At 37.6% G+C, this 26,696-nt stretch overlaps 1 protein-coding gene across 5 annotated transcripts in view; it reads left to right on the forward strand.

Moving 5' to 3' along the window:
• Positions 1-26,696, forward strand: part of MPP7 (MAGUK p55 scaffold protein 7) — a 170,508-nt gene that overhangs the window by 73,425 nt on the left and 70,387 nt on the right. For all 5 annotated transcript variants that reach the window (XM_072925409.1, XM_072925407.1, XM_072925408.1 and 2 more), the window contains one exon: positions 4,357-4,475. In XM_072925409.1, the coding sequence (XP_072781510.1) occupies positions 4,357-4,475 (119 nt within the window). The remainder of the gene's footprint in view (positions 1-4,356; positions 4,476-26,696) is intronic.

The following is a 26,696-nucleotide window of genomic DNA, read 5'->3' on the forward strand; positions in this document are numbered from 1 at the left end:
TCTTACTCTTAAATGCGATTGCATGTACAAATCTACTATACACGTTTTTAAATTGGAGTTAGCATTATTCTGCATATTGGTCTTCAGTTCAAATAAAACTAAATTGTATCACGTAAGTTTAGAAAAATGTGAAGATGCTCTGAAGATAGTAACTGCTTAAGTGTGTTGAAAGAGGACAGTTGAAATTTAACTTTAACCCTTTTAGGTGTGATTACATTGTGATGGGTCTTGGGGTTCCTCCTCCCAAGCTGTAGGAATGACGAGACTTCCTTCCCCTCTTAAAATTGTATAATTGTCTTACATCTCTATGTTTAATCATATTGTTAGTTTTTAAATGTATGCTCAGGTCTTTTGGGAATAAATTATCTACATTTAAAAATCAAATCAAAATAGATTAGTTTTTTTTGTGTAAGTCATGTTTACTGATTTTTGACACCTGATGTATTTTGATACTAGTAAATTCCAATGGGTGCATGATTCCTATTGAATATAAATGCTGGTTAAACTTAGGCAAATTAGACTAAAAAACCTATATATAAAAATATATATTAAAAAACCTATATATACCAACAGTGTATAATAAAATAAAAAAAAAATATTTTTTGCAAGACACTCCACACAGTGGTGCCAATATTGGTATTAAAAATAACAGGATTTTTTTTCTTGGCTTTTAATTTTTTTTTTAAACAGCTTCTAGATAACATTTTTTTTTAAAGCTCTGGGTTGTGTTCATTTACATTTGTGGGACCTTTCAAAAAATATGAGGTCCAAGCATGCCATATGACTCAAGAAGGTGGGAAACATCAAAATTGAGACCAAAAGCACAATCAAGGCCTGGCAAGCAGTGGTAGCATTCAGCTTGGGAGTGCTGATACATCTCGCTCTGGGCTTATGCAATGAATATGCTTTTTTAATTTGCCAAACAACCTCTATTTTAGGGAGTATCACTATGACCTTTTGGAAAGTTAAGTTTTGGTTTTAGAAGTAATCAAAAGTGTTCAGTGTAGCATCCCTTCAGACTACATAATTTTAACAGCCTCTCAGTACTTAAACCATTGTTAAACTTGCACTTTTTTCCATGGTCTTTGGCTCTGACTTCTAGAACCACCTGTGATACTACTTAGAAGTTTTGCAGGAGTTTCAAGTTGATCTGAAGCACTCTACTATGAAATTCAGATTACTTCTATTGCTGCATGGCAGCATCTCTGTACAGTGAGATCTTACAGGTCTGCAGGAATTTGAGCTACTGCCATTCACATATAGGAAAGATGCATGTGACAGTCGTTCAGATTTGGTAAGTAAGATTAGGCCAGTGTGAATCTGCCGATATAGTGGTGTCAACTTCATTACCAGTTTACACCAGACAAATTATTGTGTACCTGTTCATATTACAAAAGCCCTTTCTTTAATATGCCATGTGCTTGTAAAATCACATACCAGCCACAATTTTCACTGTGTCTTCATAGTGGAATGAATAACATCAACACATTTCATGTAATTTAGACAAAAGTAAATATCATGTTTTACTTGGAGGTGTGTGTAGAAGATCTGCATACTTTATTTCTTAATAGATAAAAAGCAGAATGCCCATCTGAAAATTTTTAATTCTGTGGTACTGCTCAACACAGACAGAACAAGAAGAAATAAGAGGAAAGGTAAACTTTTAGAGGTGCTACCACCTTCTTCTGCCATTACCTTCTGGAGCTGAGTCAGGTGATTGGTAATCACACAAATTTAACTTTAGATACGTTCTAGATCTCTCTCTTCTGTTCTCCCCAGGTTAACACACTAAGTCCTCCTTCTGCCTGATTTTTAGTTGGCTCCTTGATGGAATTGTTTTTTAAATTCCTGGCTACAGAGTGTTCAGTTTCAGGAGGAGTCTGAAGAGCAAGAGCGTGGTGTTCTCCAGCATGGCACAGTCCTCAGTTTCCACTGCTGCGGAGAAGGGATGGATACTTACTTCCTTCTGGCTGAAAACTATAAGCACTGGACTCTAGAGCCAAAGCAGGGAAGAACTAGAAGCATGGCCATGATATTGGATAAAATCAGTCAACACCTGTTTAATTGTCTTCACTTCCGCAGGGGAGTTGCACAGATGAGTGTATTGCTGTTGATCTGGGGTAGTGCACTAGGAACATGGACACCTGTGTCCCTGGGAGGGGCAATTCAGGGCTATACAAATAAGTAAAGCTCACAGAAACTTTTGGGCTGGATATGAAATCTTCATGTATGTAAGAACCTGCAGGCTCGGCACTCCTGGAGTGCTGGCAGGTGGGGTTTGTCTCTGGGAGTTTTGTGTGTAAAACCAAAGTCTCATTATGGGCTGATTCAGTCTCCCCCTATGTCGCTAATAGTTAATCCATCAGGAAATACAAACTTTCATTTTATTTTTCACTAGGGATTTGATTATCGAAGTGTTGAGGAGCAAGTTACAAGGAGAGAATAGTTTTTATAGTTGATTACATGTGGAATTTAAGTAGATCTGATGGATCAAGGAAAAGAAAGCTTACTCTGTTACATGCCTTTTATTTGATGGAAGTGTTTGAAGTTACTTTTTTTTTCTTCTGAATGTCACACAGGAATTGTCCCCAAGCAGTTATGCCACAGTGCAAGCTTACATAGTAAATTTATATTCCATTTTCTGACAGCCTTCAGGTTATTTTGAGGTAGATATATTTACAGTAACAAAAGTGGCCAAGTGTAAGGAATTTTCAAAATTTCAAAAGGGAAAAAAAAAGAAACGTTTTCATTTTCTAAATGAAACTATTTTTATAAATTGTGTGATAAAACAAACATTTTTGCTAAGTTCTGAAGTTCTAATAATCTGGGAAGTTGGAGCCACAAGTCCCACTGGGACCTCTTTTCTCTGGCTGTCACCTCAATCAATTATTTTATCTGCTAGGCAAAGCTTGATAGTCTTTTTTTCTGTCTGCAAAATTGTAATGGTTTGAGTTGTATCTTCTTTTTGCAGTATTTCTGAAGCAGAAAAAAATAACAGATTTAAATAAAAGCAGGAGTCTAAGAGAAATTAATGTCAACCACCAAAAGATGCTTGGAGCACAAAAAGAATGTATCTGGAAAGAAGTTTTTTTCCCCAGAATAATTTACCGAGGGGCAGTAAAAAGATGAAAATATAAATAATCAGAACCCAGAGTTACTGTATGCAGTGTTGAAAGGGATATGTACTACCTGAAAAGGTTGTGGAATTATGTTTACTAACAAATACTCTAAATATTCTGAATCATAAGTTTCAGGGAGATAATAAGCATAATAACAATAGGTAACCTGTAATTTACAACAATGTTCTTTTACCAGTAGAATATGTTGTAAATCTGTTCTTGTGATGAACAGCAGCACTTACTCAGACTAAAAATAATAACAGGACCGTGTATCTTGGATCCCAGGAGGCTATTGGTGTTTTTGTAGACAGCAGACAGGAGAAAAAGGCATTTTGTCCTTTTTACCCCAAGTAATCCCACTGGAAAATTAAACATGTGCTATGAATTGATATCAACTCATGCCAGGTTACCTCCCTAAAGAGGACTGCTGCAAACACTGTTGCTACATTTCTTGGACAGCACTTTGATGGTCTGTGTGCACGATGGATATTTTATGTTGTACGCTACTGTGGAACAGTGTGCTACTGTCTGCCCCTCGGAGACCGCTGCTGAGGTGTGCCACAAATAACTGAGAACAGCAATTGCTTTAGCCCTAGAGAGAATCTCAAATACCTGCAAATTAAAAATGTTACTGAAATATTTCTGTGTGCATGTGTGTCTGGGAAAACTGTGTTGGTTTTGTTTTTAAAACTTAATCCTGCAAAACAGAGAAGGTGCTTTTGTATTGCTGTGGATCCTTGCTGAACACGGGATTGAAAAAAATATCAAGCAATATATTAGCAAGAAATATTTAGAAAAACCACGAACCTTTTTTTAATGGACCACCCTATCCAGTTTCTGTTCTTTTAAGGAAGTTTTTCCTATGCATGACTCATTTCACTCTTTGGCTAACATCAAGGGAAATGGAATAACGATTAAGCAAAGGAATGTATGCTTTTTTCTGGGTTTGTCCTTTTTTCAAAACGTTTATGGATTTTCTGCATAACCTTGTGTAAATATATATGGATGTAGAAGCTTGACAACTGTGACAAGGTAAAAAGTACCCTGCTAATACCTGTTTCTTAGTAATTTTTTCTAAATGTTCCTTTTGGTTCTACAAGTTAATGTTGTGCTGGATACTCCCGACTCCCTCTTCAGTTAAAATGACATGCTCCAGGCAGCCAATTACACAGAACTGTTAAGTGAAATTAATGAGATCACCCTAGATCACACTTTGTGTTTTATTTTCATTTTATAGGTCTGTATGAGCTGCTGGCTGCATTGCCAGCCCAGCTGCAGCCACATGTGGACAGCCAGGAAGACCTGACCTTCCTCTGGGATATGTTTGGTGAAAAAAGCCTTCATTCACTGGTGAAGGTAAATCACATTTAAGTCAGATTCTCTTTGAGAAGAGCATATGGAAAAATGTTTTGAGCGCCATCTAGTAAACCAGTGACCAAACTGTTGCTCAGTGAAAACAAAACAGCCTTGTTTTAGCTCTGTTTCTGGCGGGGTGGAAGTTGTTAAATAAGATTTTACCAAAAATACATAGATGATTTCATTTAAGAGTGATGTTTTGGCAGTGTAATGCTAATGCAACAAACATGTGTTGTTTGCCCTTGTTTAGAAAAAAAGAGTATGAAATAGTAGCAGGAAATCTGACACTTCTTTATGGTCAACATTCAAGACCTGGAGTTTAGCTTAAATAAATAAACGTTCACAGCAAAAATTAGAAGGAGTGTATTTTCTGAGGTCAAGTATGGCAAGAGTTCAGTAGCCACATTAATTTAAAATAATTTCCTTTAACAAAGTCAACTGAAATTCTAGTAAGCTGTTTCTTTTATTGGCTTGTCTCCATTTAATATTGTGTTTTGCTCATAAATATGCTGGACTAGAGTACAGCCTAAAATAAGTTGGACGAATACTTGAGTAAAATATTATGCTACAAAAGTGATCAGCACCAAGAAATCAAAGCATGCCGTAGGAGTACACAGAGCTATCCCTGTGTGGAGCTGAAAAATGGGACCAATCAGCTGGTTAAAAATATTCCACTACTACAAAATGGTAAGTATGTCTTTAGTCCCCAGTACAGAGCTAATTCAAGCTGGAAGGAAATTCTGAGGCCTGAAATGAGTCAGTAGATGGTAATAACCCATGCCATGAATATATCCAGACTTGTGCAGAATTTGTTGCCCTTGTCAATTACTGATCTAGAGAAAGCTTAAAACTGGGATTATTTCTAAGTAGGTTTGAAAGGATCACATTTTCCCATTTTTTTCCAGCTGTTTTATTCTGGAAAAAGAGGTAATAATGTTGATACTTGGTCAAGTGCTTGGTGATACTCTTGAAAATATCTGAGAATTTACATATAAAAGTAAACTGAAATGCTCTCTAGCATTTGATATGCAAAAGTAACAAACAGTGGAACAGTGCTTAGCAATATTTGCTTGCCTAAAGAATTTTGTCAACATTTCTGAAGTGCCATGACTCCCAGACTCCACAGCTTTGCTGCAGCTGTCTGTGCAGGTGGCTCAGAAGATCACTGAAAGAGGAATACCAGTCATCTTTCTGATGTAGGCTGACAGTGGTGTGCATCTAAGCAAAATGTTATGTCAGCTGCTAAATTCGTTTTCTTTCTGGTTTGGGAATTAAAAAAGTCTGGCTAGAAAATGGGTGTAGATCTGTGAAACATTGACACTTCAACATTTGCTCTAATTTTTTATCGAGGCAAAGCCTAGCCCTTTTCAAACTCCTTTCACTTACTGCTTTTTGCCCCTCATTCCAAAAGAAGACAGCACTTAGCTGGTATACTCACTTGGAGTATTGGAGTATGCTCTCAGTTTGGAGCAGTTGGCTTTCCTAGCAGCTCTCCTCGTTGCTTGCCCTGGTTATCATGGTGTTTGTTATTGCAGGGTGGATTGGACTTTCTGACTGTAACAGAAAAGAAGGGTGAGAAAGGGGATCAGTGAATTGTCACTATTATTGCAATTACAACAAGAAGGCACTGAAATATTCTTACCATCTTCATTATTTATCTTGTGCTCTCAAGGTCCAAATAGACCAGTTAGACACACATGTAAGTTAGACCTTGTTGATACTTCTTTTAAAGTCCTTTTAAGCCTCACACTATTTTAAAATAGATGTGATTCTTGAAATCTCGAAACTACGCCTTTAGTGTTCACTAGTTGCTCTTCTTTAATACAGTATATTGATTTCATTTGAGACACAGAGTTTCTTAATTGCAGGAATTGAGACTATTAAAAGCATTTGGTCTGACCCAGTGCATGTCACAGGCTATCAAACCTCATCTTTGATTTCTGTGAAGGTCTGTACATAAAGTAGGGCATGAAGAGCTTTCAAAATGTTATCTAGTTCATATACCTGCCTCAAGATGGGCTTAACTATATGTGAAACTTGTGGTATTGGTTTGACCTTTAATGCATTTTTAAAAGGATTGTTCAGTATCCTTTCAAGTTTGAGAAGACAGTCCCTAGCCTTTTTGGAAGAGAGCTGTAAGAGCAGAAGAGCAAGCCCCATCTGTCATAGCTTTTCCCTGTTACAAGGCTTCAGGAGTGCAAAATCTTTCTTTCTGAGTTCTGGTGTCTTATTTGAAAGACTATTTTTCCTAGCAGTAACTTCTTAAAGTGAACTGCACTTGCAAAGACAAATGTTTTTAATTCTGCAGACAGAGAATGATGACACATATTTTGTAATAAAAAAAAGAAAAAGAAAGGAAAAAATGTGCACTAGTCTTGGGCCAAGGATGTTGTGATCCTGGTATGTGGCAATGTAGGAAGAAAATGAGCATGAGTATATTACCAATTAGCACTGACATTTCTCTATTTTTAGTGCATTGCTTAATACAAATTTCTACAACAATCTTCTTACCTTACTGCTTAATAATTTGAGATATTATAAAAGAGCTTTTTTCCTAAGTTATGAAATGGATAAAATGTTCCAAAATTATTGGAAGACTTAAGTATAAAAGGAATGTTCTACTTTTTCTACAGATATTCTAAGTTTTATGGCTATTTAATTACTATAGCTTTTTCTTCATGGTTGTATACTATAGCATATGGTTTACTATTTTGGCTCTCTTAATACTGAGAAGAAAAAAAGAAGGAAAGAAAAAAAAAAGCCCCAGATCTTGTCTTGGAGTTCTCTTCATTCAGTATTGTTGGATAGAAATCTCTTTGAGAACTTGGATGAGTCTAAGCTGTTCTAAGAAGTCAGAAATGGAAAAGTTGTATTAGATCATTCAGTCCATTCCCCTGCAAATACTGGATTGTTCCCTACAGTGCATTCCTATTGTAGTTAGTAAAACCAGCAAACACTGATGCAACTGTTATTGCTGTTCCTTTTCTTCACAAAGGAATCTGTTGATTAGATTTTAGTTTACAAAGTAGAATAAAGAGGGGGGAACCCACAACTATTATTGACAGTTTGGAAGGGAAAACTGGTTCTGGATAGCGTTTAAGATTTTTTTCTGTTTCCCTCAATTTGTTACTTTCTTGTCTTCTCACATGACTCTCAAATTTTACCAAAAATCTTCAGCCATCTCATTCCTTTTTATATTGCAGGGATCCTATTAATTCTGTAGAGATTTTAGGATAGAAACATGAGGGGATGATCCTTCAGGACAATCACAAGCATTGATGTAACTGATACCTGAAATAGTACGCATGCTCAGCATGGATATTTTTTTACAAAGGATAAATAAAGATGTGTACTAGCTACTCCTTTGGATTATTTTTAGAGGAGTAGCAAGAATTTCCATGTGTGTTTGCTTGCTGTTAGTGCACCAGGCACGTTTTACTGTTTGTCTGTTCAGCTCCAGGATGAGGCTTCCATTCGCACTGTTGCCTTAAACATTTCTGATTGTGGATGTAATGATCAAGAATTGAGTAAACTTTTCTGTTGCACAGCTACCAAAGTATTTAATAACCAATTGCAGTTTGTTTTTGGCCAACTCAGTACTGTACTTTCCATTTTGAAAAAGAAGCCACAGCAAGTGGTGTTGCACTTTCTCTTGATTGGGAAGAGTTTGCACATTCAAAAAGCTGTATGTTGCACTAGGAAAAAAAGCCCAGCCTACTGCAAAAGTAAGGACTATTTTGTGAATCAAGTCTGATTTTATTGTAGCTGCATAGTATTTTGGTAGCTGGCCCTGCAAAACCTTAATTTGTGTTAATTTTCCTAGTTTCACCTGGATTTGATTTGACTTGAAGTTCTCAGTATATTTTCTATGTTCTGGAGTTTGACCATGTAAATTGCTAAAAACATATCAAAAATATATTAGTCAAGTATATCCTGGTGAAATTTCTTTGGCATATAAATTGAACTGCATGATTACATAGCCCAAATTTTACAGTCATTGTGGTATAGAAGCATTGGAAATTTTCAGTGTGAATACTCAGATTTTTCAATATGTAAATGTAGATGTTTTCGGTATACCATGGTTGCATATTTGGCAACAAGAAAAATATAGATAGTATTTACAAAAACTAAGTTGACTAGGGCAAAGCAAAAGGGATTGATTTGACACATCCTTAGTGATAAAATCATCTGCAGATGACGTACTAAAGGAACTGTTTGTGGGAAGAGATGTGCAGGTTATTTTGGCATTTGTGAAAGCTCACATGGCGCGGCTTTCCCCTACCCTGTGATATGTCAGCTGTTCTGTCGCGGGCACTGTTCGGAGTGCTGCGACCTTGCTGAAGAAGCGTCTTGAAAAAGACACCTCGGGGGCACAGGCGTGTCTGTGCTCACACCGGCTGATTTCAGCTCTTCTGTGATCCAGGCAACACAGCAGGAGAGAGGGGCTTTCTGTGTTGGGTTCCAAGGAGAGCCTTTATTGAGCTTCTTCCTCAATGGCATCCAGGGATGACCGAGCCACTCAGGCAGGGAAAGCAGAGGTTTTTTTATGGATCTTGAGGGGCTGGACAGAACACCAGGGCCAATGGGATACAACGAATCTGCATGTTGCAGCAAGGTGTGGTGGGAGAAGCCTTTCTTTTTACCCTAACCAGGAAACTGTGGCTTGAGGGGTTTTCCCTCCAGGGGAGTGTTGTGGATTCTTTCCCTGCTGGCCCACCAGCCTCCACAGTTCTGCAGCCAGCATGCAGGTGTGTGCTGCCTAGATCATGTGCATTCACCTCTCAAGCTCAGGTATCCAAAGATTTGGATCTTCTTCCCTTAAGAATGTAGAGAAAATGGACTTCTGATTACATCAGTTGTGAGTTACAATTGATTGCTCTGAATGTATTGTTCTGTATTTTTGGTGGGGATGATCCAAAGACAGAGTGAATGACATCTCTGAGTGTGGCTGAAAAGTAGATGGTGGCTGAGGAGAGTAGCGTAAGACCAGAGCATGACATGAAAAAAAATGAAGGTTGATGATCATACTGAGATAGAGTTGGCTTTCTGCATGGAAGGCTGATGATGGAATATGTTGACTACCTCTGCACTTCAAGTTTGAAACTGACATTTAAATACTTTTTGCTGTACATACAAAACTTATTTACGTCTCCATTACTTTGTTCCTGATGTGTACTTCCTCTAGAACAAATACTTATACAATCTTCTTAATTTATTGTTCAATTTGTCTATTTTCTGCATGTCTCAAGACTTTTTTTTCTTTCAATCATATAGAAGAGGAAGAGAGCAGAGTTTGTTTGCAAGGGGATTTTGGTGGCTAATATATTTGCATGTTAAGGCAATGGTGAGAGTGGCTTTTGATTTCAGGGCAGACAAAAGCAGCCACCTCAGAAGGAGCTCAGAGGAGCTCCAGTACTCAAGCACTGCACACATGTAAAATGCACAAGAAGAGAAAGTGTGACTGGGTTTTGTACCTAGCCTCAGTTTATCTAACCGAGTGAGAGGGTTGTGATTTGGGGGGAAAGCACTGGAGAGTTGGACAGATGTATGGACCACCTTGGAGTGGGTGGAGTAATTGAAACTGATAGCTCAGTCAGAAAAATTCTTCTTTGATATTAGAAGTCCTTAAGGTTCTTCACTGTTGAGTTCTCAACCATATTTATTTTTAAAAAGCTGTGCCTCTCCAGTAAACGGAATAGGCTGCAGTTCTCTAAATTCATGTGGAGATCTGGAGTGCTGTTTGCCTTGGAGATAGGAAAAATGAAGGCAAAGGCAGTGTAAGGATTTACCACCTGGACGTCAGGAGGACGAAGTGTGAGTATGGAGGAGGTAGTTGATAGCTAGTAACGATTCATGGCCAATGAAATTTAACTGTTCTTTGTACTTTAAAGGAGAATCAAGCAAGGTTGCTTCATATGTTATAGTTTACATCTTTCAGTCAGAGAAAACAAGCAAAGCCTCCTCGTGGCAGGAGTAAAGTGAGCACTCTTGTAACACAGACTGTCCAAACAGTGCCCAGATGTGGTCCGTTGTGCTGGTGTGGAAACTTCAGCTATTTCTGGCAAGAGGAGAAGGACTTTACGTTAGTTGAAGTTATTAATAATGATGAATTAGATTATAGGTGGCAGTTATTTGTCATTCTTTAAATCCAAATCATCAGAGACACGATACAGTTTTCAGCTCTAAAGAGGTACCTAGGAGTAGGTATTACTGGGGTGTATGTGGCATTAGGCTACTGAATGTGCAGAGATGTTTTAAAGCTGCATGGAAGAAATTAAAGACTTTTCTTTTTCTCGTTCCTTTTCTCGTTCCTTTTCTCGTTCCTTTTCTCGTTCCTTTTCTCGTTCCTTTTCTCGTTCCTTTTCTCGTTCCTTTTCTCGTTCCTTTTCTCGTTCCTTTTCTCGTTCCTTTTCTCGTTCCTTTTCTCGTTCCTTTTCTCGTTCCTTTTCTCGTTCCTTTTCTCGTTCCTTTTCTCGTTCCTTTTCTCGTTCTTCTTCTCATTCTTCTTCTCGTTCTTTTTCCCATTTTCTGGAGAGTAAGGTTGATCTCTAATTAATTTTTGAAGCTTTCTGCTTAAGTTTTATGTACAGAATATTTATGGAGGAATGCTAGAATTTCAGTACTTACCTGATCCAAAGTATTTGTAGGTAATGGTCTAATTAGTATACTAAAATACAAACTTGCTTCATGCTGTCTACTTAGCTAAAGCTGAGAATTATTGAGAAAATAATGCTTTATAAGAAATCCTCTTGATGACTGACAACAGTTTGCATTCATATTTGGAGTAATTACCGCTGAAGCAATGAGTCATTTTGCTTCCATCACAATTATTACATTTTAAAAAACTGTAATGCAAGGTGTTATTCCTCATGAAATGCCACATAAACTTAAAGTGTTACTTTTGAAGCCAGAATGATTTTTTGAGACTTGTTTAACTGCCAGCAACTGAAATCTGTAAGCTAAGAGATCACTCTTAGCTGGAGGCAGTCAGCTGCCTTTAAACTTAATTTCCATGGGAACAGTGATCAGATTAATCAAAATAAAGTAATTGAGATTTTATAGAAAATAGTACAGGATCTTTACTTTATTCAGGCTGATACTGTTTCCATGAAAACATTTGGAAAAAAAGGTAGGTAGCAGCCAGGCATTGAGCAAATGATTACTTCTCTTGTTAAGAATCATGTGTTTTCTGGTCACTCTGTGTGTGTGGAACCCTTTGACTTGTTTCTGATTTTGTAGTATAAAAATGCAGTACATCAGGTAATAACTGGGCAAAAATAAACAAAATAAAAATAGATTCCTTTTGAAATAATAGCTAAATCCCCCAACCTTCCATGTTTCATCTAAAAGTAAAGACAAAGTTGTTTTTCCATGTGTGTTCACTCATACATACCTGGGCTTATTTTTACCTTCAGTTACGTGAAAAAATGCCCCTCCTATTTATTTAGCATAGCTTTGATGGTGTAGCCTTATTTGTAGAAGAATGCAAGTTAGGACCAAGTGGATAGAATAATGCAACTGTGAAATATGGATCCTATGTTCAACTAAATATATTTGTTATTTTGTAGCTAGTATGTAGTTTACTAGGAAGTAGACAGCTGGTGGACATAAATAATCATTTTGTCCTTCCATTCAAAGTCTGTTGAATGGATTCTCCTATGTTCTCTTTTGTGTTTTTTTTTTAATGTATTTTTATTTTGTATATTTTGGTAGAAATTTAACTGAATATCTAGTGTTAACTTCTTTGTCAGGAATGTAGACACTTGGTGTGTCTAGGATCTTTCAGTTTCTACATCAGAGCTGCTAATGTGTTTAGTAATAGGCACTTGCAACTTTTCATCTAGATTTTTATGAGGAAGTCCTGTTCCTGTCATCAACTCGTCTATCAACCCACTTTGTTAAAAATAATAATAAAAAACTGAAGATCAGATCCCAAAAGGATCAAATAGTCTTGTTGACAGTTTAGTCTCATAAAAGCTGGAGAAATTAGGTTGATATCAGAAGTCTCTACACGTGGATGTACCAAAAAACTTTTAAAATGAAAAATAAAGCAGATAAGCTTATGAAATCAGAGGTGTGAAGTGTTTGTCTTTGAGTATTACTTGAAACTTGTGAATAAATCAGTGCTTTGGAATGTGAAAAAACTTTGGTTTAGGGTAAAGTCCAGACAGAGGCTTTTTTTTTGGATCAGTGGTAATTGATTTAAAGTTTCTGCTGGGAAACCTCCAAAGAGTAGCAGAAGTCCAGCCAAAATGTACTGGACATAAAATAAGAAAATCAATCCTTCTAAGATAAATAGTTTGTAATTTCATTGTTACCAAGGTGGCAGTGTACCAGCCTGGTGACCCAACTGGTACAGCAGTTCAAAGAGAACTTTTAGAACTGAAATCTGTGCTTATACCCAGATTTTTCTTGTCTTACAAAGCTTGTGCAGTATTTACTTAACCAAAGTGATACATTTTTTGTCTATGATACTGAGACTAATGAAAGGTCTCATAAGCTGCTCAGTAATAGCCTGATAAATCCAAGACATCCAAGGATAATGTAATTTTAAACTGTTTTTCTACAGTGTTCTTTTTCCTTGGACCAGAAGTTTCGTGGCAGAACATGTGAGGGAATGTTTAAAACAATTATTTTGTTACTGTCTTGGACTGTTTTCCTTTTAAGAACAGAAAGTCATAACTACCCAAACCAACCTCTGCAGTGTGAAAACATTGTAAGAGTTAAGAAGGATGGGATGTGATAGTTATAAAATCTTTCTGAAGCATGAAAACTGATACAATAAGATTTAATAAAAATTCTACTTTAAGATCCAGCAAAAATGCCTGCCAGTGTTTCCTACCAGCAGGTTTTGTTACTGCTTATATTAGCTTTCCTTCTTTTTTTGGATGTCTTGGTTGTATCCTTTATCCAGCTAATTCTCATGAAGTTCATTTGTAGTCTTCACAAATATCTGCTACGTTACACGTGTATTCACTGTCCATAGTATGGTAGGTGTGCACTATTCCTTTGGACTTCCACATGGCACTGTTGGCATAGCAGCGTTCTCTTAAGCACAGGTGGTTTTCTCTAATAGCTGTTCCTGTGTATCTTTGTGGAGCCCAGTGCTTACCTGGCAGTAGTGTCAGGTGGTGTCAGTGAAGTTCACTCCAAACACAAGTTACTTTGAGAGCTGCACCATGTAAGTGCTTAACACCAGTACTTTCCATCTGACGTGCAGTCACTGCAGAATAACCAGTGAAGAGGTGAATAAATAAGATTTCAGAACGTGAAAAGAACAAGGCTTACTTTCTGTGCAAATGCCGTGGGTTGACTTGGGCCAGATGCCAGGCACCCACGAAAGCCATTCTTCCTCTCTGTGGTTGAACAGAGGAGAGAAAATTTAACAAATGGTTCACAGGTTAAGAACCAGGAGAGATCACTCAACAAATACCATCAAGCATGAAACAGGCTCAACTTAGAGATACAAAATGAATTTATTGCCAACAAAATTAGAGCAGGATAATGAGAAGTACAAAATTCCTTAAAAACACCTTCCTCCCACTCCTTCCGTGCTCCATCTCCTACCCCAGTGGCGCAAGGAGATGGGGAATGGGGGTTATGGTCATTTCATCACCTGAGGCTTCTCTGCTGCACAGGGAGAGGCGTTGTTCCCTTGCATTGTGGGGTCCCTCCCATGGGAGACAGTTCTCTGTGAACTTCTGTGAACTTCTCTGGCATGAGTCTATTTCATGAACAACAGTTCTTTGTGAATTGTTGCAATGTGACTCCATCCCACAGGCAGCAGTCCCCTGTCTAACTGCTGCAGCGTGGGTCACTCTTCCACAGGGTGCAGTTCTCCAAGGACAGGCTGCTCCAATCTTTTCCTCCAGAAAGAGGGAGCAGGAGCCCCTCTTTCCGCAGGTCCCCCGCTGGACCACAGCCTCCTCCAGGCATCCACCTGCTCCAGCATGGGCTCCTCCACAGGCTGCAGGTGGATCTCTGCATCCCCTGTGCATCCCCATGGGCTGCAGGGGCACAGCTGCTTCACCACGGTCCTCACCATGGCCTGCAGAGGAATCTCAGCTCCAGCACCTGGAGCACTTCCTCCCCCTCCTTGTCCACTGACCTTGGTGTCTGCACAGTTCTCACATGTTCTCACATCTCTCATGTTCTTACTCCTGCCCATCTCTGGCTGGAATTGAAACTGCACCACAATCTTTGTTTTGATTTCTTCTTAATTATGTTAAAACGGAGGCGTTACCACTATTTCTAATTAGCCCAGCCTTGGCCAGAAGCATGCCCTTCTTTGGAGCCATCGGGGATTGGCTCTGCTGGACGTAGTGAAAGTTTCTAGCAGCTTCTCACAGAAGCCACCTCTGTGGGCCCCCTCCACTAACAAAAACCAGGCCATGAAAAACCTGGACAGCAAGCCAAGGATGAGTATTATTATGGGCAATTGCTGTAATTTAACTGTGCCTTCAATGCAACAGCAAAACCTGAATGTACAGATTCACTCTGACATAAAATCTTGATTAGAATTGCTGCAGAGGAAAGGGCTTCATGCTTTCTTGATCCACCTGAACCACTCTGAGGTATCAGTGGTGTAAAAAAAATCTTTCTTATTCCTGTGGTGATATGGGGTGGTCTAAAGTTAGAGCTGTCTTGGATTTGTTTTCAAAAAACATCGGTGCCTCAGTGGGCCATTTAGAATTGCACATGCATACCTTGTGGTCAGGTATTTTCTGTCTTCCTCCACTCCCTAAGATCAATTTTTCCCTCTGTGTGTTCTCCCATGTATGTCTGCAGGCTTGTCCTATTTCTTATCTACTAAATAAGGCTTGGATTAATTCCTTGTCTCTTAGGAAAATCAAGACAGTAAGTGTATGAAGATGAAATACTTGTATGCTATATTAACATGGCTATATAAATCCATAGGGAAAGTACTGCTTTCATCTAGTTTGCTACATTGCTTTCGTGTATTTGCAAGGTTACACTATTTAATTAGATGCAAACTAAGCAATACTCCATCAGTGCTGGAATTGACGGTATTTTTGAGATTTGCCAAGTGTAGCAAGTACCAGGACAGGAAGACTCCTCTGTCTTGGCTGCAGAGGTGCAGTCTGGTGCACTAAGAGATGGATGCAGCCACTGCTGAGCACCTGCACCTGTAGCCAATTGACCAGGAATGCTGCCACAGGCAGAACAGTGCTTCAGCTAGCACAGGCACCAGCGGTGCTCGTGTGAAAAAAAATCAGGCAGCCTGGTCCCATTTCTCATGTCCTGGTGTCAGCTGATCAAGGCACTGCTGACAACACACACCCTTCTGCTCTCTAAATTTCTAAACTGACCCATGTTTGTAGATTCCTCAAACACCAGCACAGGTGTTGAGTCCAGCTGAATAGCCATACTTGGGCCCTAAGCTCTTTACCCAGCTACAGATAAGGGTCTCCTCTTATTTGCTGGTTACACCGTCAGGGAAATACAAGCATACTCTTTTCATCATTTTCTGGACTTGGATCTCACACAGAGAGACATATAATCATTATTATTATCAATAAAATAATAAACCATTTTGGCTTTTGAATTCTGCTGCTTATTTTAATTTCATTATCTGTAATTTCATATCTGGCATCTAGTACACACACTGTACTAGGTGCATCAACATAACTCTCTTGATCCCTTTGCTAGCCAGCACTTCAGAACTGTTTATTTCAGAGAATGTTAATGCTAAGTTGGCAGTTTGTGCTCTCTCCTTCAATTTTAGGTTGTTTCCCCTCTGATTTCTGTTGTGCTGCCTTTCTCCTTCACTCTGTTTCATAGAGCACTAACATGAAATCATTGTTCCCCAGAGGAGGAGATTTGAACTTTGGAGCCGCTGACTTTTTTCAGCCCCAGTGGCTCAGGTATAGTGTGACTCTTTATGAAGAACATGATGTTTACTGAGTGGAGAGCATGGTGGGGGGAAAACAGTCTTTGTCTGCTGAAAATTAAATCTGTATTGCCTCCCAATCTCTTTCTAACTTTTCTTGTTGGCTTTTGCAAGCAATCACAACCTGCACAAGGTAATTCCAGTGATTTCTGTTACTCACAAACATGACTGCCTCAATTATTTTGATAGTAGGAGTTAAAAGACACTCCAGTCCTGCCAGCTATAAATGCTAGGGATTATGTATGGGATAGCATTGAGAACTGCTTTACATTTAGTATGGATATCATCTTCATAAAGTATTTTCAATTTTAATGTGCTTTACAGATTGGGTTTCATGGAATGGAGCAGTTTTTGTTGAGATTTAGTGATTAAATAATCCAGTAATGACACTGCAGACATACACAGCTTTAATCAGGATCAAACCGTAAATCAGGTTGTAATTTTGAATTTCCAAGTTTCAAACATTCTAGGAAAAAAGTAACCCATAATTGTCATCATGTTAATTGGCATCTGAAATACTAAGCTGATCATACTGAAGTTTAGTGTATCATTAAAGGCAAACTACAAATCATACCCTAGCACGTGCCAAGCAACAAAGCATTTGTAATTGTGTGCCTATGTGCTTTCATTTGGAAACATACACTTTCCACCAATTTCTAACTAATAATCTGACCAAGTTTTATTATTGTCTTCCCCCAAAGGGGAAGCAATATTTTCCTTTTGTGGTCTATCAGGAAACCACTGTAGAACACCTATGTGTAGCTTGATCCTGTGTTCTGTCCTGCTTCTGCTCTTTCTCTCTGTGTTTTCTAAATATGCATATTGGTCTTTTAACTTACTAGAACTGGGATTATTTTATATATTTTTTTATATTACTAAATTAATATTTAATGTATGAAAGCTTTTAATTCCCTTTGTGTTATGTGCATTTTTGATCCCTTCATGACCATTTTGTCATGGTTTCTCTGTGACAATGTTGTGCTTTTTACTTACATCAGCTTTTCCACCAGTTTAATAATGTAGGCAGGAGTGACCTCTCATACACTTGAGGCTGATCATTTAAAGATGGGCACAGTTAAAGTATTTCACAGTATCTTGATTGAGGTGGGGGAACTCGAGTTAAGCTGGATCATTATTTTTGTTCTCTTGTTCTGTCAAGGGTAAATTGACATTTTTGCACAATAGAAAAGGAAATGTGTTGCCTTTTTGCTTTGTTAATGTTATGATTCATGGCATAAAAATCTAAAACACAACATCAGTGGATAATGAGACTCCTGATATTGTTTAAATTTTTGCTGGTTTTATATTCAAATGCAGCGTAAACCAGGCTAGGTCATGCTAGCTAATGTTTTGGTTGAATCATACTTGGAAAAAAGGGACTGGAGTTGGGGAAGAGTTCCAAGTTGGAAACTATCAAGAAATCTCTTGGCATCCCAGCAGCTGATAATTTTGTGTTGCTGATCTATATATTTATAGATACTTACTACAAGCATGAAATTGCTAAATTTATCCCTATATTCTTTTTTGTAATGGTAGGAGTATCAATGCAGCTCCCCTATCTTTGTTAGTCTTGTCTCCTCATTGGGAAATTTATGCTGTTTTCTACCAGCTTTCCAATATATAAAGATATAGCATGGCTGTAATTTTGTACACCTGTGCAAACACATTTGTGTTACCTCTTCCAATATAAAAATAACTTAATATGTTTGCTTTGATTTGAAGCTTCCTGTGGAACAGGTTTGTATGTTTAGATGATTTAGTGCAAAACTTGAAGTGCACTGGTCTGAAAAGGTATGGGGAAATGGCAGTAAATCTCTACTAAATTACTGCACAATTTTCTTCCAATATTTTGTCATTAATTTTCATATTTCTCTTTAACCTACAGCACACATTGCACTTAAGTGTTGGTGTTTCTCTGTCCTCTACAGGGAAGGTTGAGAATTAGTTCTGTCTTTTAAACTATTGTAATTTTATGGTTGAAGTTATTTGGGACATTTTACTCCTAACGCATCTCGGTGTCCTTTTAAGTAAAATTAAGGTGCTGGTCTTCATATCTTTTTAAATTAATATTTTTGTTATAAATCTTGCTTGATGATATGAATTGAGTTATTAGAGTCTCTTTGTTTTGATTTCCATGCAATTTAAAATGTAGTCTGGCCCCTGGCTGCAGTGTGCAGGCCTCAGCAGTTTCTCTTCTTACATTTTGTGCCTTCTGAGTATTCACTGCAAGTCTTCTGTTGCTGGTTTTAATTGATCTTAATTTTGCCCCACTATTGACATAATTTCTCCACATTTTTTGATTTTTTTCTTCACCTGCTTTTACCAGTATTGCCAGAAAAAAAAAAAAAAAAAAGTGACTTTGTGTTTGTCCCTCATTGTCAAAGGTCTGTTTGCTCTGTTGTGATCTGCTTGGAAGGCTTTGCAGCCAATCACCTCTTTTAGAAACAAGGGAAGCTTGAATGCAAAGCATTCTTTTCATTCACAGCTGTTCTTTGCTTTCATGGCCGTGATTTCATTAAAGAACATTTAAGCAAATGTTTAATTTTGCATTGATGACTTGTCCAAATAGTCTTAAGTATTAACATAATATTAGTCATTGTTTCCTGTTTTGTTTTGCTTGGTTTTTTAACATGGACAGTATGCAGCCAGAGCGAGAAGGGAATGGTGATGTTTTTAGCTCCCTTGCCTGCTCGCAGAGGCTGGTAGAGATTTTGGTTGGTGCATTTAAGCACCTTCACATGCAGCTGCTTTTTATTTGTCTGTCTGTCTTGCTTAAAGTTGATGTATGTGGGAGTCTACCTCTGATGGCTTTTACATTTGAAGTTCTCAGCACTTTTTATTTGCATGACTTAAGTCTCCTGCAGTTTTAAGTCCAGAATTGACTAAAAATCCATTTCTAGATTTCATTTTTGAGAAACTGCATTAATGGTTAAGGTTAGTTCTTAGTATCTGTTTATAGCTGACCACTTTTAAATTAATTATTGTGAATATTAAAAAAGTATTTATTATATTATTTCATTAAGGTTTTGGGTTGGGATCCAGTGTTTGTGGGACTTCAATGCAGTTTTAGCAAAAGTTGTATTTACAGCAGAATTCTGCTCTGATGATAGAGGCCTTCAACAAAAGGACTTTTTGCATTATTTGATGCTTCAGAGTAGCTTCTTTTAAAGAGTGGCAGATTTTTCTTGAGGCATCTGATAGGGAAGCAAAAGATTAAGAAGAGAAAATAATAATTAAATTGTAATTGTGTTTTGCCTGTGTATGAATGTTTAGAAGATTGGGGTTTTTATTCCTATCAGTAAATTTTCGTATGTATGGACATGCAGCTTTCAATGTCAGTGTTTTTCTTAAAATATAATTTATAAGGGAAAAACATAATGTTGTGAATTACTTGGCTTTTTGTGTTGTTGTTGTTGTTGGTCTTTGTTTTTTTTTTTGTCTTTGCATTTGAGTTTTATTAATTATGTGACCTGTGGATCTGTGTATCATGACATATTGCATAGGATGCAGAAAAAGCAGAAAGCAAGCTGTGTATTTCTCACATCACATAAATTGCAGTGACCCCACTAGATGGTGCTAATTGATAAATGTATGTCTATCTATATTTATATAGACGTCTTTAATTTTAACTAAAAGCATAGATGTCCATGTCTGTGAATAAAGTTTGGGTATTGAACGGGTTAATTCTGTAGCTCTCAGCTGCACAGAAGTGATCTCTTCAGGGAACCTGAATTGAATTCAATCTTGGACTAGCTTGCATTGAGTTCAGACTGTAAGGATGATGTTTACTGTACTAAAGAGGAATAAACCCAACTCTTCATGATTTAAAGTTAGCAGTCTCTGTGTGAATAGTAAAACTGAAAAAGCTCAATTCTATGCTAAAGTGTCTTAGCCTGTATGCTAATCCTGTTTTCTTCAATTAATATTTAATTGGCATTTCTATAGGATCTTAATTCTGCAGGGAATGGAGCTTGCTGAAAAAAGCAACCATCTGACAATCAAATGAATAGTTAAGCTGTCGTTCATGTTGGAATTGTGTTTACTCAGTGAGCAGGGTTGGGAAAGTTCTTTCCTTTGTATTTATATTGTTAACAGAACAGCAGAAGTCACTTGTTTTTTGGAAAAAAGTCTGGAAATCTGTTCTGTATAATCAAATAAAAATATTAGTTTGTATTGGTCATGTTTAAAAACAGTAGTATCAGAAGAAATGAAATGTACAAAGCAGAACATTTACAGGTAAAAACAGACTTGTGGGTGAATTAGATCGTTTTAATGTTTATGTAAGTGTAGGTGTTTTTTGAAAGAAAACATTGAGACATTTGAGGCATTATTGAGGTAAGTATTAAATCTAGGCACATAGCTGTTTTGTTTCTAGCCTCTAAATTAAATCCTAAACTTAGACTTCAAGGAAGTTTATTAGTGAACTGGGGAGTGCTCTTATTGCACAGTGTTTCTATACTTTCTTAGCAGATTTCTAAAGAGAGTTCTAACCTTTTAGTTCTGTCTCATGTGAAAGTTTCTTCTTCCTCTGTATGTATTTGGCAAAGCAGGACCATACAGTTGTTAATTTAAAACCTGTCCTCTTACCTTTTTATTTGGAAAAGTGCTGTTTTAATTTAATTTAATATAATTTAATTTTGTTAACATGCTGTCTCTATATTCTTAGCAAGTTACCTCTTCAGTCCTCTAACTTGAACTTTAGGAGTAACGTAACATGAATGGGTATTAGTATTGGCACAGAAAATATTGTAAATTTTTGTTTGTATTCACTTTATGGCTCTTTCTTTGCTAACCAACATAACAGCATAAAGTACTAGGAAATAATGGAATATTGCTTTGTTTTTTTTTAAAGTTGCAGATAAGCAAAGTTGAACACCTGTCTGAAACTTTCAGGATTGCTGTTTTCCCAGGTGAACCTCAGCTGTAAGATGAGTGCTGTTGCTAGTATGTTTTCTGCTTAGAAGGATTTCAAATAATGCTTGTTGCTAAAGTGCAGTCAGCTGTTCGTGTGATATTTGTTCTTTACATTTCAGCAGCATTTCCAGTCTTGTTTTTTCCTTTTCCCATTCATATTTATCAGTATAATTATGCTTGTCTATTTTAGATTTTTTTTTCTTTGAAGTATTCAAATCTGATATTCAGGATCAAAGACTGATCATATTTTTGACTTGAAGTTTTTAATTTCTGATGCTTTAGATCAGATGTTTTAAATCTTTGGATTGTTAGTTCTACATAATAATTCAAATTAGTTAGTCATACATTTTGCAAGTCTTTTTTGCATTACTTAGACATAGTCAGGTGATACCTAAAAAAAGTTTTTCACTGAGAAAAATGAAAGGTGCCCTTGAAGAAAAAACAAAACCCAAAGTTTATTTTTGGAATGTAGGATTGAAATAGTAGAGACGTTTATTTGTCTTTTTCTAATAATTTTTTTTGAAAATTTAAATTTTTTTATTTGTTAATTTTTATTTGAACCAACTATTTTTTAGTTCATTATTGTCTTGAATTAAATGTTTTTCATCAAGTTTTTGATTTAGAATCATTATATATACAGCTATTTGATTATTGCAGTAAATGTTTCCATCTCTGTTTCATTACAACTATGCAGCTTTTCTGTGTGCTCTTCCCCAACACTGAAGGGCTTCAATGGGAGCTACAATTCCTTTCTTGCTTGCATTAAGTAGTCTTTAAGTAAAAGTATATTTTAAAAGTCACTTAGAACTAAAGATTTCCTGATATATTTGACATATAAACAAATATTGCAGTTGGTGATATGTATGTCACTATCAGTAATTGAAATACCAAAAACTGTAAGATTACAGTACTTTTTTCTAAAGAGATGTTATTGTAGTGGTATTGGTTGGGAAATCAAATACACTTTTTGTCTGTGATTAGTCATTGTCTTCCTTTTGGTGATGAGGCAACTGATGGTGATGAGCTAACTGATGGTTCCTTTGGTAATGTGCTTTTAAATCTTTGGATAAAAAATGGTTATAATTCTGAATACTTTACCACTGAAACTTGTAGTCTTTATGTATGACTTTGAGAGTTTTGCTGTATGCATGTTCAGTTTGCTATGTCTGCAGTACTGCACAAAATTTCCTGAGAGTTGAGTCAGGATCTTTAATGAAAGATTTAATATATTGTGTTGTGAATGATGAACCCATATCATTTTCTTAATGAAAGGGAGAAAAATAGACACTTACATGAGCCCACCTCAAATTCTGTCTTCCATTTAAATCTGAATGCTTAAATTTGAAAAGTGTTTTTATTAAAGTAATAACACTGAGGGGAGGAGGAGGGAGCACCAGAGTAGGAGTGTATAGACGGAAGTGCCATAATTAGGGAAGAGCAATTTGAAACCTGGAATCCTGAGTTCAGTATTGCTCTAATGAAATATTTCCCTGAAACTTTTACCAAATTTAACGTGTGTTTATATAGGTCAGTGTGTGTGCTTTTGGGGAAGAGAATTGCTATACTTTTATCAAATTCTGGCTGGTACTTTTGAGACTGGGACATGATGGGTTTATTCCCCAGATTTTATTTGAAAACGTATTTATGAAGGGTAGTGCATTAAAACTGTAGGAATCTTTCAGCATCCACAGAACTGCAGTTTGAAGGCTGCTTGTTTCAAAGGAAGAAAAGCCTGATGTTCTGTTCTTTCTGTTCAAGGACCTCATGTCCTTAGCTTACATAAGAAAGCTTCATTCAAATTTGGAATTGTTCTGATGCTCCTTCCTTTGGAATTGGGGTTGAAAGTACAGAAAAACAATTTTGAAAATACTGTATACAGTAGCCATGTAGACTGTTTGGCTCTAAAAGGGCAGGGAAATTTATTTTGGAGCAAGTGCAACTTGTTTAGCTTTGGTCTGAACTTCCTCTGTCTATCTAGGGACCCTTTTCCTATAAGCAAAGTCATCAAAACCTTTGCTTATTACTGACAAAAAAAGGCCCGTTTGAATGAAGTCTGTGAAATCTCATATAATAGGACCTTTATTTTATTGTACAAGGAACAATGAATTCAAAGTGAATTTTTAAAAAAGTAAAATAAACATTTTTAGAAACTCTGCATGAATAACTGGGTTTGTAGCCAGTATTTAATCTGTTTTGCTTACCATTGCAAAAATAAAATAGCAAATGCTATTACTGTATTACCTCCTTTTAGCAACAAATGGAGAAGGAGAATTGCCATCCTTTAGTGGGTGTGGGGAAAATCATAGTAACAAAGAACAAGGAAAAGGCTGAGGTACTTAATGCCTTCTTTGCCTCATTCTTTAACAGTAAGATCAGTTGTGTGGGTACCCAACCCCTGTGCTGGAAGACAGGCATGGGGATCAGAAGGAATCCAGGAGGAAGTGACCTGCTACACCACTTAAACATACACCAGTCTGTGGGGCCAGGGGGGATCCACCTGAGAGTACTGAGGGAGCTGGCAGAAGTGCTCACAAAGCTGCTTTCCATCATTTGCCAGCAGCCCTGGCTGACTGGAGAGTTCCCAGTTGACTGAAAGTCAGCAAATGTGACACCCATCTATAAGAGGGGTTGGAAGGAGGATCCAGGGAGCTAGGGACCTATCAGCCTGACCTCAGATCCTAGGAATGTCATGAAGCTGATTGTCTTGAGTGCCATCACATGGCAGTTACAGGATACCCCAGGGGATCAGGCCCAGCCAGCATGGGTTTAGGAAAAGCAGATCCTGCTTGACCAATCTGATCTCCCTCTGCGACAAGGGGACCTACATACTGGATTAGGGAAAGACTGTGGATATGTCTACCTGAACATGAGTAAAACCTTTGACACGATTTCCCACAGCATCTCCTGGAGAAACTGGCTGTCCATGGCTTGGATGGGTGTGCTCTTTGCTGGGCAAAAAACTGTTGGGATGTCTGGGCCCAAAGAGCGTTGGTGAATGGAGCTACATCCAGCTGGTCAGTGGTCACCAGTGCTACAGGCTGGGGAAAAAGTGGCTGGAAAACTGCCTGGCAGAAAAGGACCCAGGGGTGCTGGCTGACATCAGCTGAATGTGGGCCAGCAAAAGTCCGGGTGACCCAGAAGGCCAAAGGCGTCCTGGCCTGTATCATCAATAGTGTGGTCAGCAGGACAGGGCAGTGATGATCCCCTGGTATTCGGCGCTGCTGAGGCTGCACGTCAAATTCTGTATTCAGTACTAGGCTTCTCAAATCTGGAGGGACATTGAAGTGCTGGAGCATGTCCAGAGAAGGTCAGCAAAGCTAGGGAAAGGTCTGGAGCACTCTGATGAGGAGCAGCTGAGGGAGCTGGGGGGGTTTAGCCTGGAGAAAAGGAGGCTCATGGAAGACACTACTGCTTTCTACAGTAGGTTGTAGCCAGCTGGGGTCAGTCTGTTCTCCCAAGTATCAAGCAATAGGACCAGAGGAAATGGCCTCAGGTTACACCAGGCAATGTTTAGATGGGATTTTAGAAAAAATTTCTTCACTGGAGAGATGGTCTCCAGCGCTGGAGCAGGCTGCCCAGTAAGGTGGTTGAGTCAATCATCCCTGAGGTGTTTAAAAGATGTGTAGGCGTGGCACTTAGGGATATGGTTTAGTGGTGGACTTGGCAATGCTGGGTTGATGGGCCTCAGTTTTAAAGGCTCTCTTTGGTCTTCAGCTAAAAGGAACTCATGGTATATGAGCATAGTGGAGGTATTTATTAATTTTCTCTCATATTCTTTGGTGATACTAGCATGAAGTCAGGAAATTCTAAATTACAAATATTACAAGACATAGCTCTGAGACACAGATCTGCAGGCACATCCCACTGTTCATGCTTCTGCTTTTTGGAAAAAAGGCTTAAAGGAGAGCCTCATCTTTTGAGCTAAAACTTTCTGCTGTGATAAATTGGGCTAGAATTGAGATCTCTGAGTATCTGTTTTTAAGCCTTCTGAGGTATGCTTTGATTCTTGTGATATTTTCTCTGAGGCCTTTCTACAATCACTTATTTTATATTTGAGGCAATTTAATGTAACTATGGGGATTGAAATGCTCATTGCAAACTTTGAATAGTTAGCTATGATTTATTAATTTCTATTTTGTTTTTGTTTTCTAAAATACACAGTGCTAATTTCTTAGCAGTATTCTATCTCTACCTGCAATTCAGTTAGTATGACTAGAATGTGATTTAAAGGCTGTATGTGTTCTAGGTGTTCATCATGCCATAGCACGGCAAAGTTGTTCATGTATTTAAGTTCCTTAGTATACCAAAGCCGCAATGATAAGGACTATAGGACAGTTTGGAACAAATAAATAGTTTTGCATTCAGTCTGTATTTTTGTCCTGTGTAAATAGGCTTACAGACTACCACTGAGTGATAAAGATAAATCAAAGAGTTGGCTACTTTTTCTGTTACTTTCATGTGATACAGTACAGTTCTGGAAGGAGAAAGGAAGGGAATTAAACAATTTTTTAATTTAAATTCTACATTAAGTAAAATATGTGTTCTCTTTCAGCAGAGATGATGGTATGTAATTATAAGTTCTGAATGGTTTTAATAGTTACTTTAATTTGTTTCATTGTAGCCCATAGTTTCTTTTTTTCATGCTTGCTTATTTATTTTACCTTGACTCAAAGTTGTTGGTATATTTAGACAGTGAACTCAAGAGTCTAAATCCCAGAGTTAAGGTCATACTATTAGTGAAAACCCTAATTCCTGTCTTTAAATCTCACTGTGTGAATGTTGGAACTATTCACAAATGTGTCTTCTATGGTCATGAGTGCCTTGGAATTATTTCTTTTGATTCAGATATTTCAGATGCAGCACACAAATTGCAGATTAAGCCAAAACTAGCATTTATTCCTCCCTCAACAGTTTTTCTTTTGCTTTTTCCGTTCTCTTAATCTGCTGTGGCTTCTTCATGTATAGATGCTCCTCTTTGTAGTAGCATCACTTTGTAGTGGTGTCACTAGTGGAATTCACTAATTTTTTGCAAGTATATGTGAACCTGAAATTTTGGTGGACAGTTAACAGTTTCTCTGCATACAGGAGTCTTCATTATGCATCCCTGTAAGGGACTAAGCCAATAAATACAGCAGCTGCATGGCTTTTGTCAGTGCTTTGATTTCAGACACTTTTGCAGTCGATATATGATAAAAAACACAATGAAGAGATCAGTTAGAGAAGATGTTCTGCCAACTGTTATGGACTTTCTGCAGCAATATACACAATGCCTGTCTTCTAGACACATCTTAATGCTTTGTGTGTGTGTTTATATTGACATTCTACTTCAGATCACTACTGCATTTTTTTAAAGCAATTTCCCATCTTCCCAACTTCTGCTGCTTTGGTTTTACATT

Source organism: Taeniopygia guttata, chromosome 2, assembly GCF_048771995.1.
Source record: "Taeniopygia guttata chromosome 2, bTaeGut7.mat, whole genome shotgun sequence".
NCBI lineage: Eukaryota > Metazoa > Chordata > Aves > Passeriformes > Estrildidae > Taeniopygia > Taeniopygia guttata.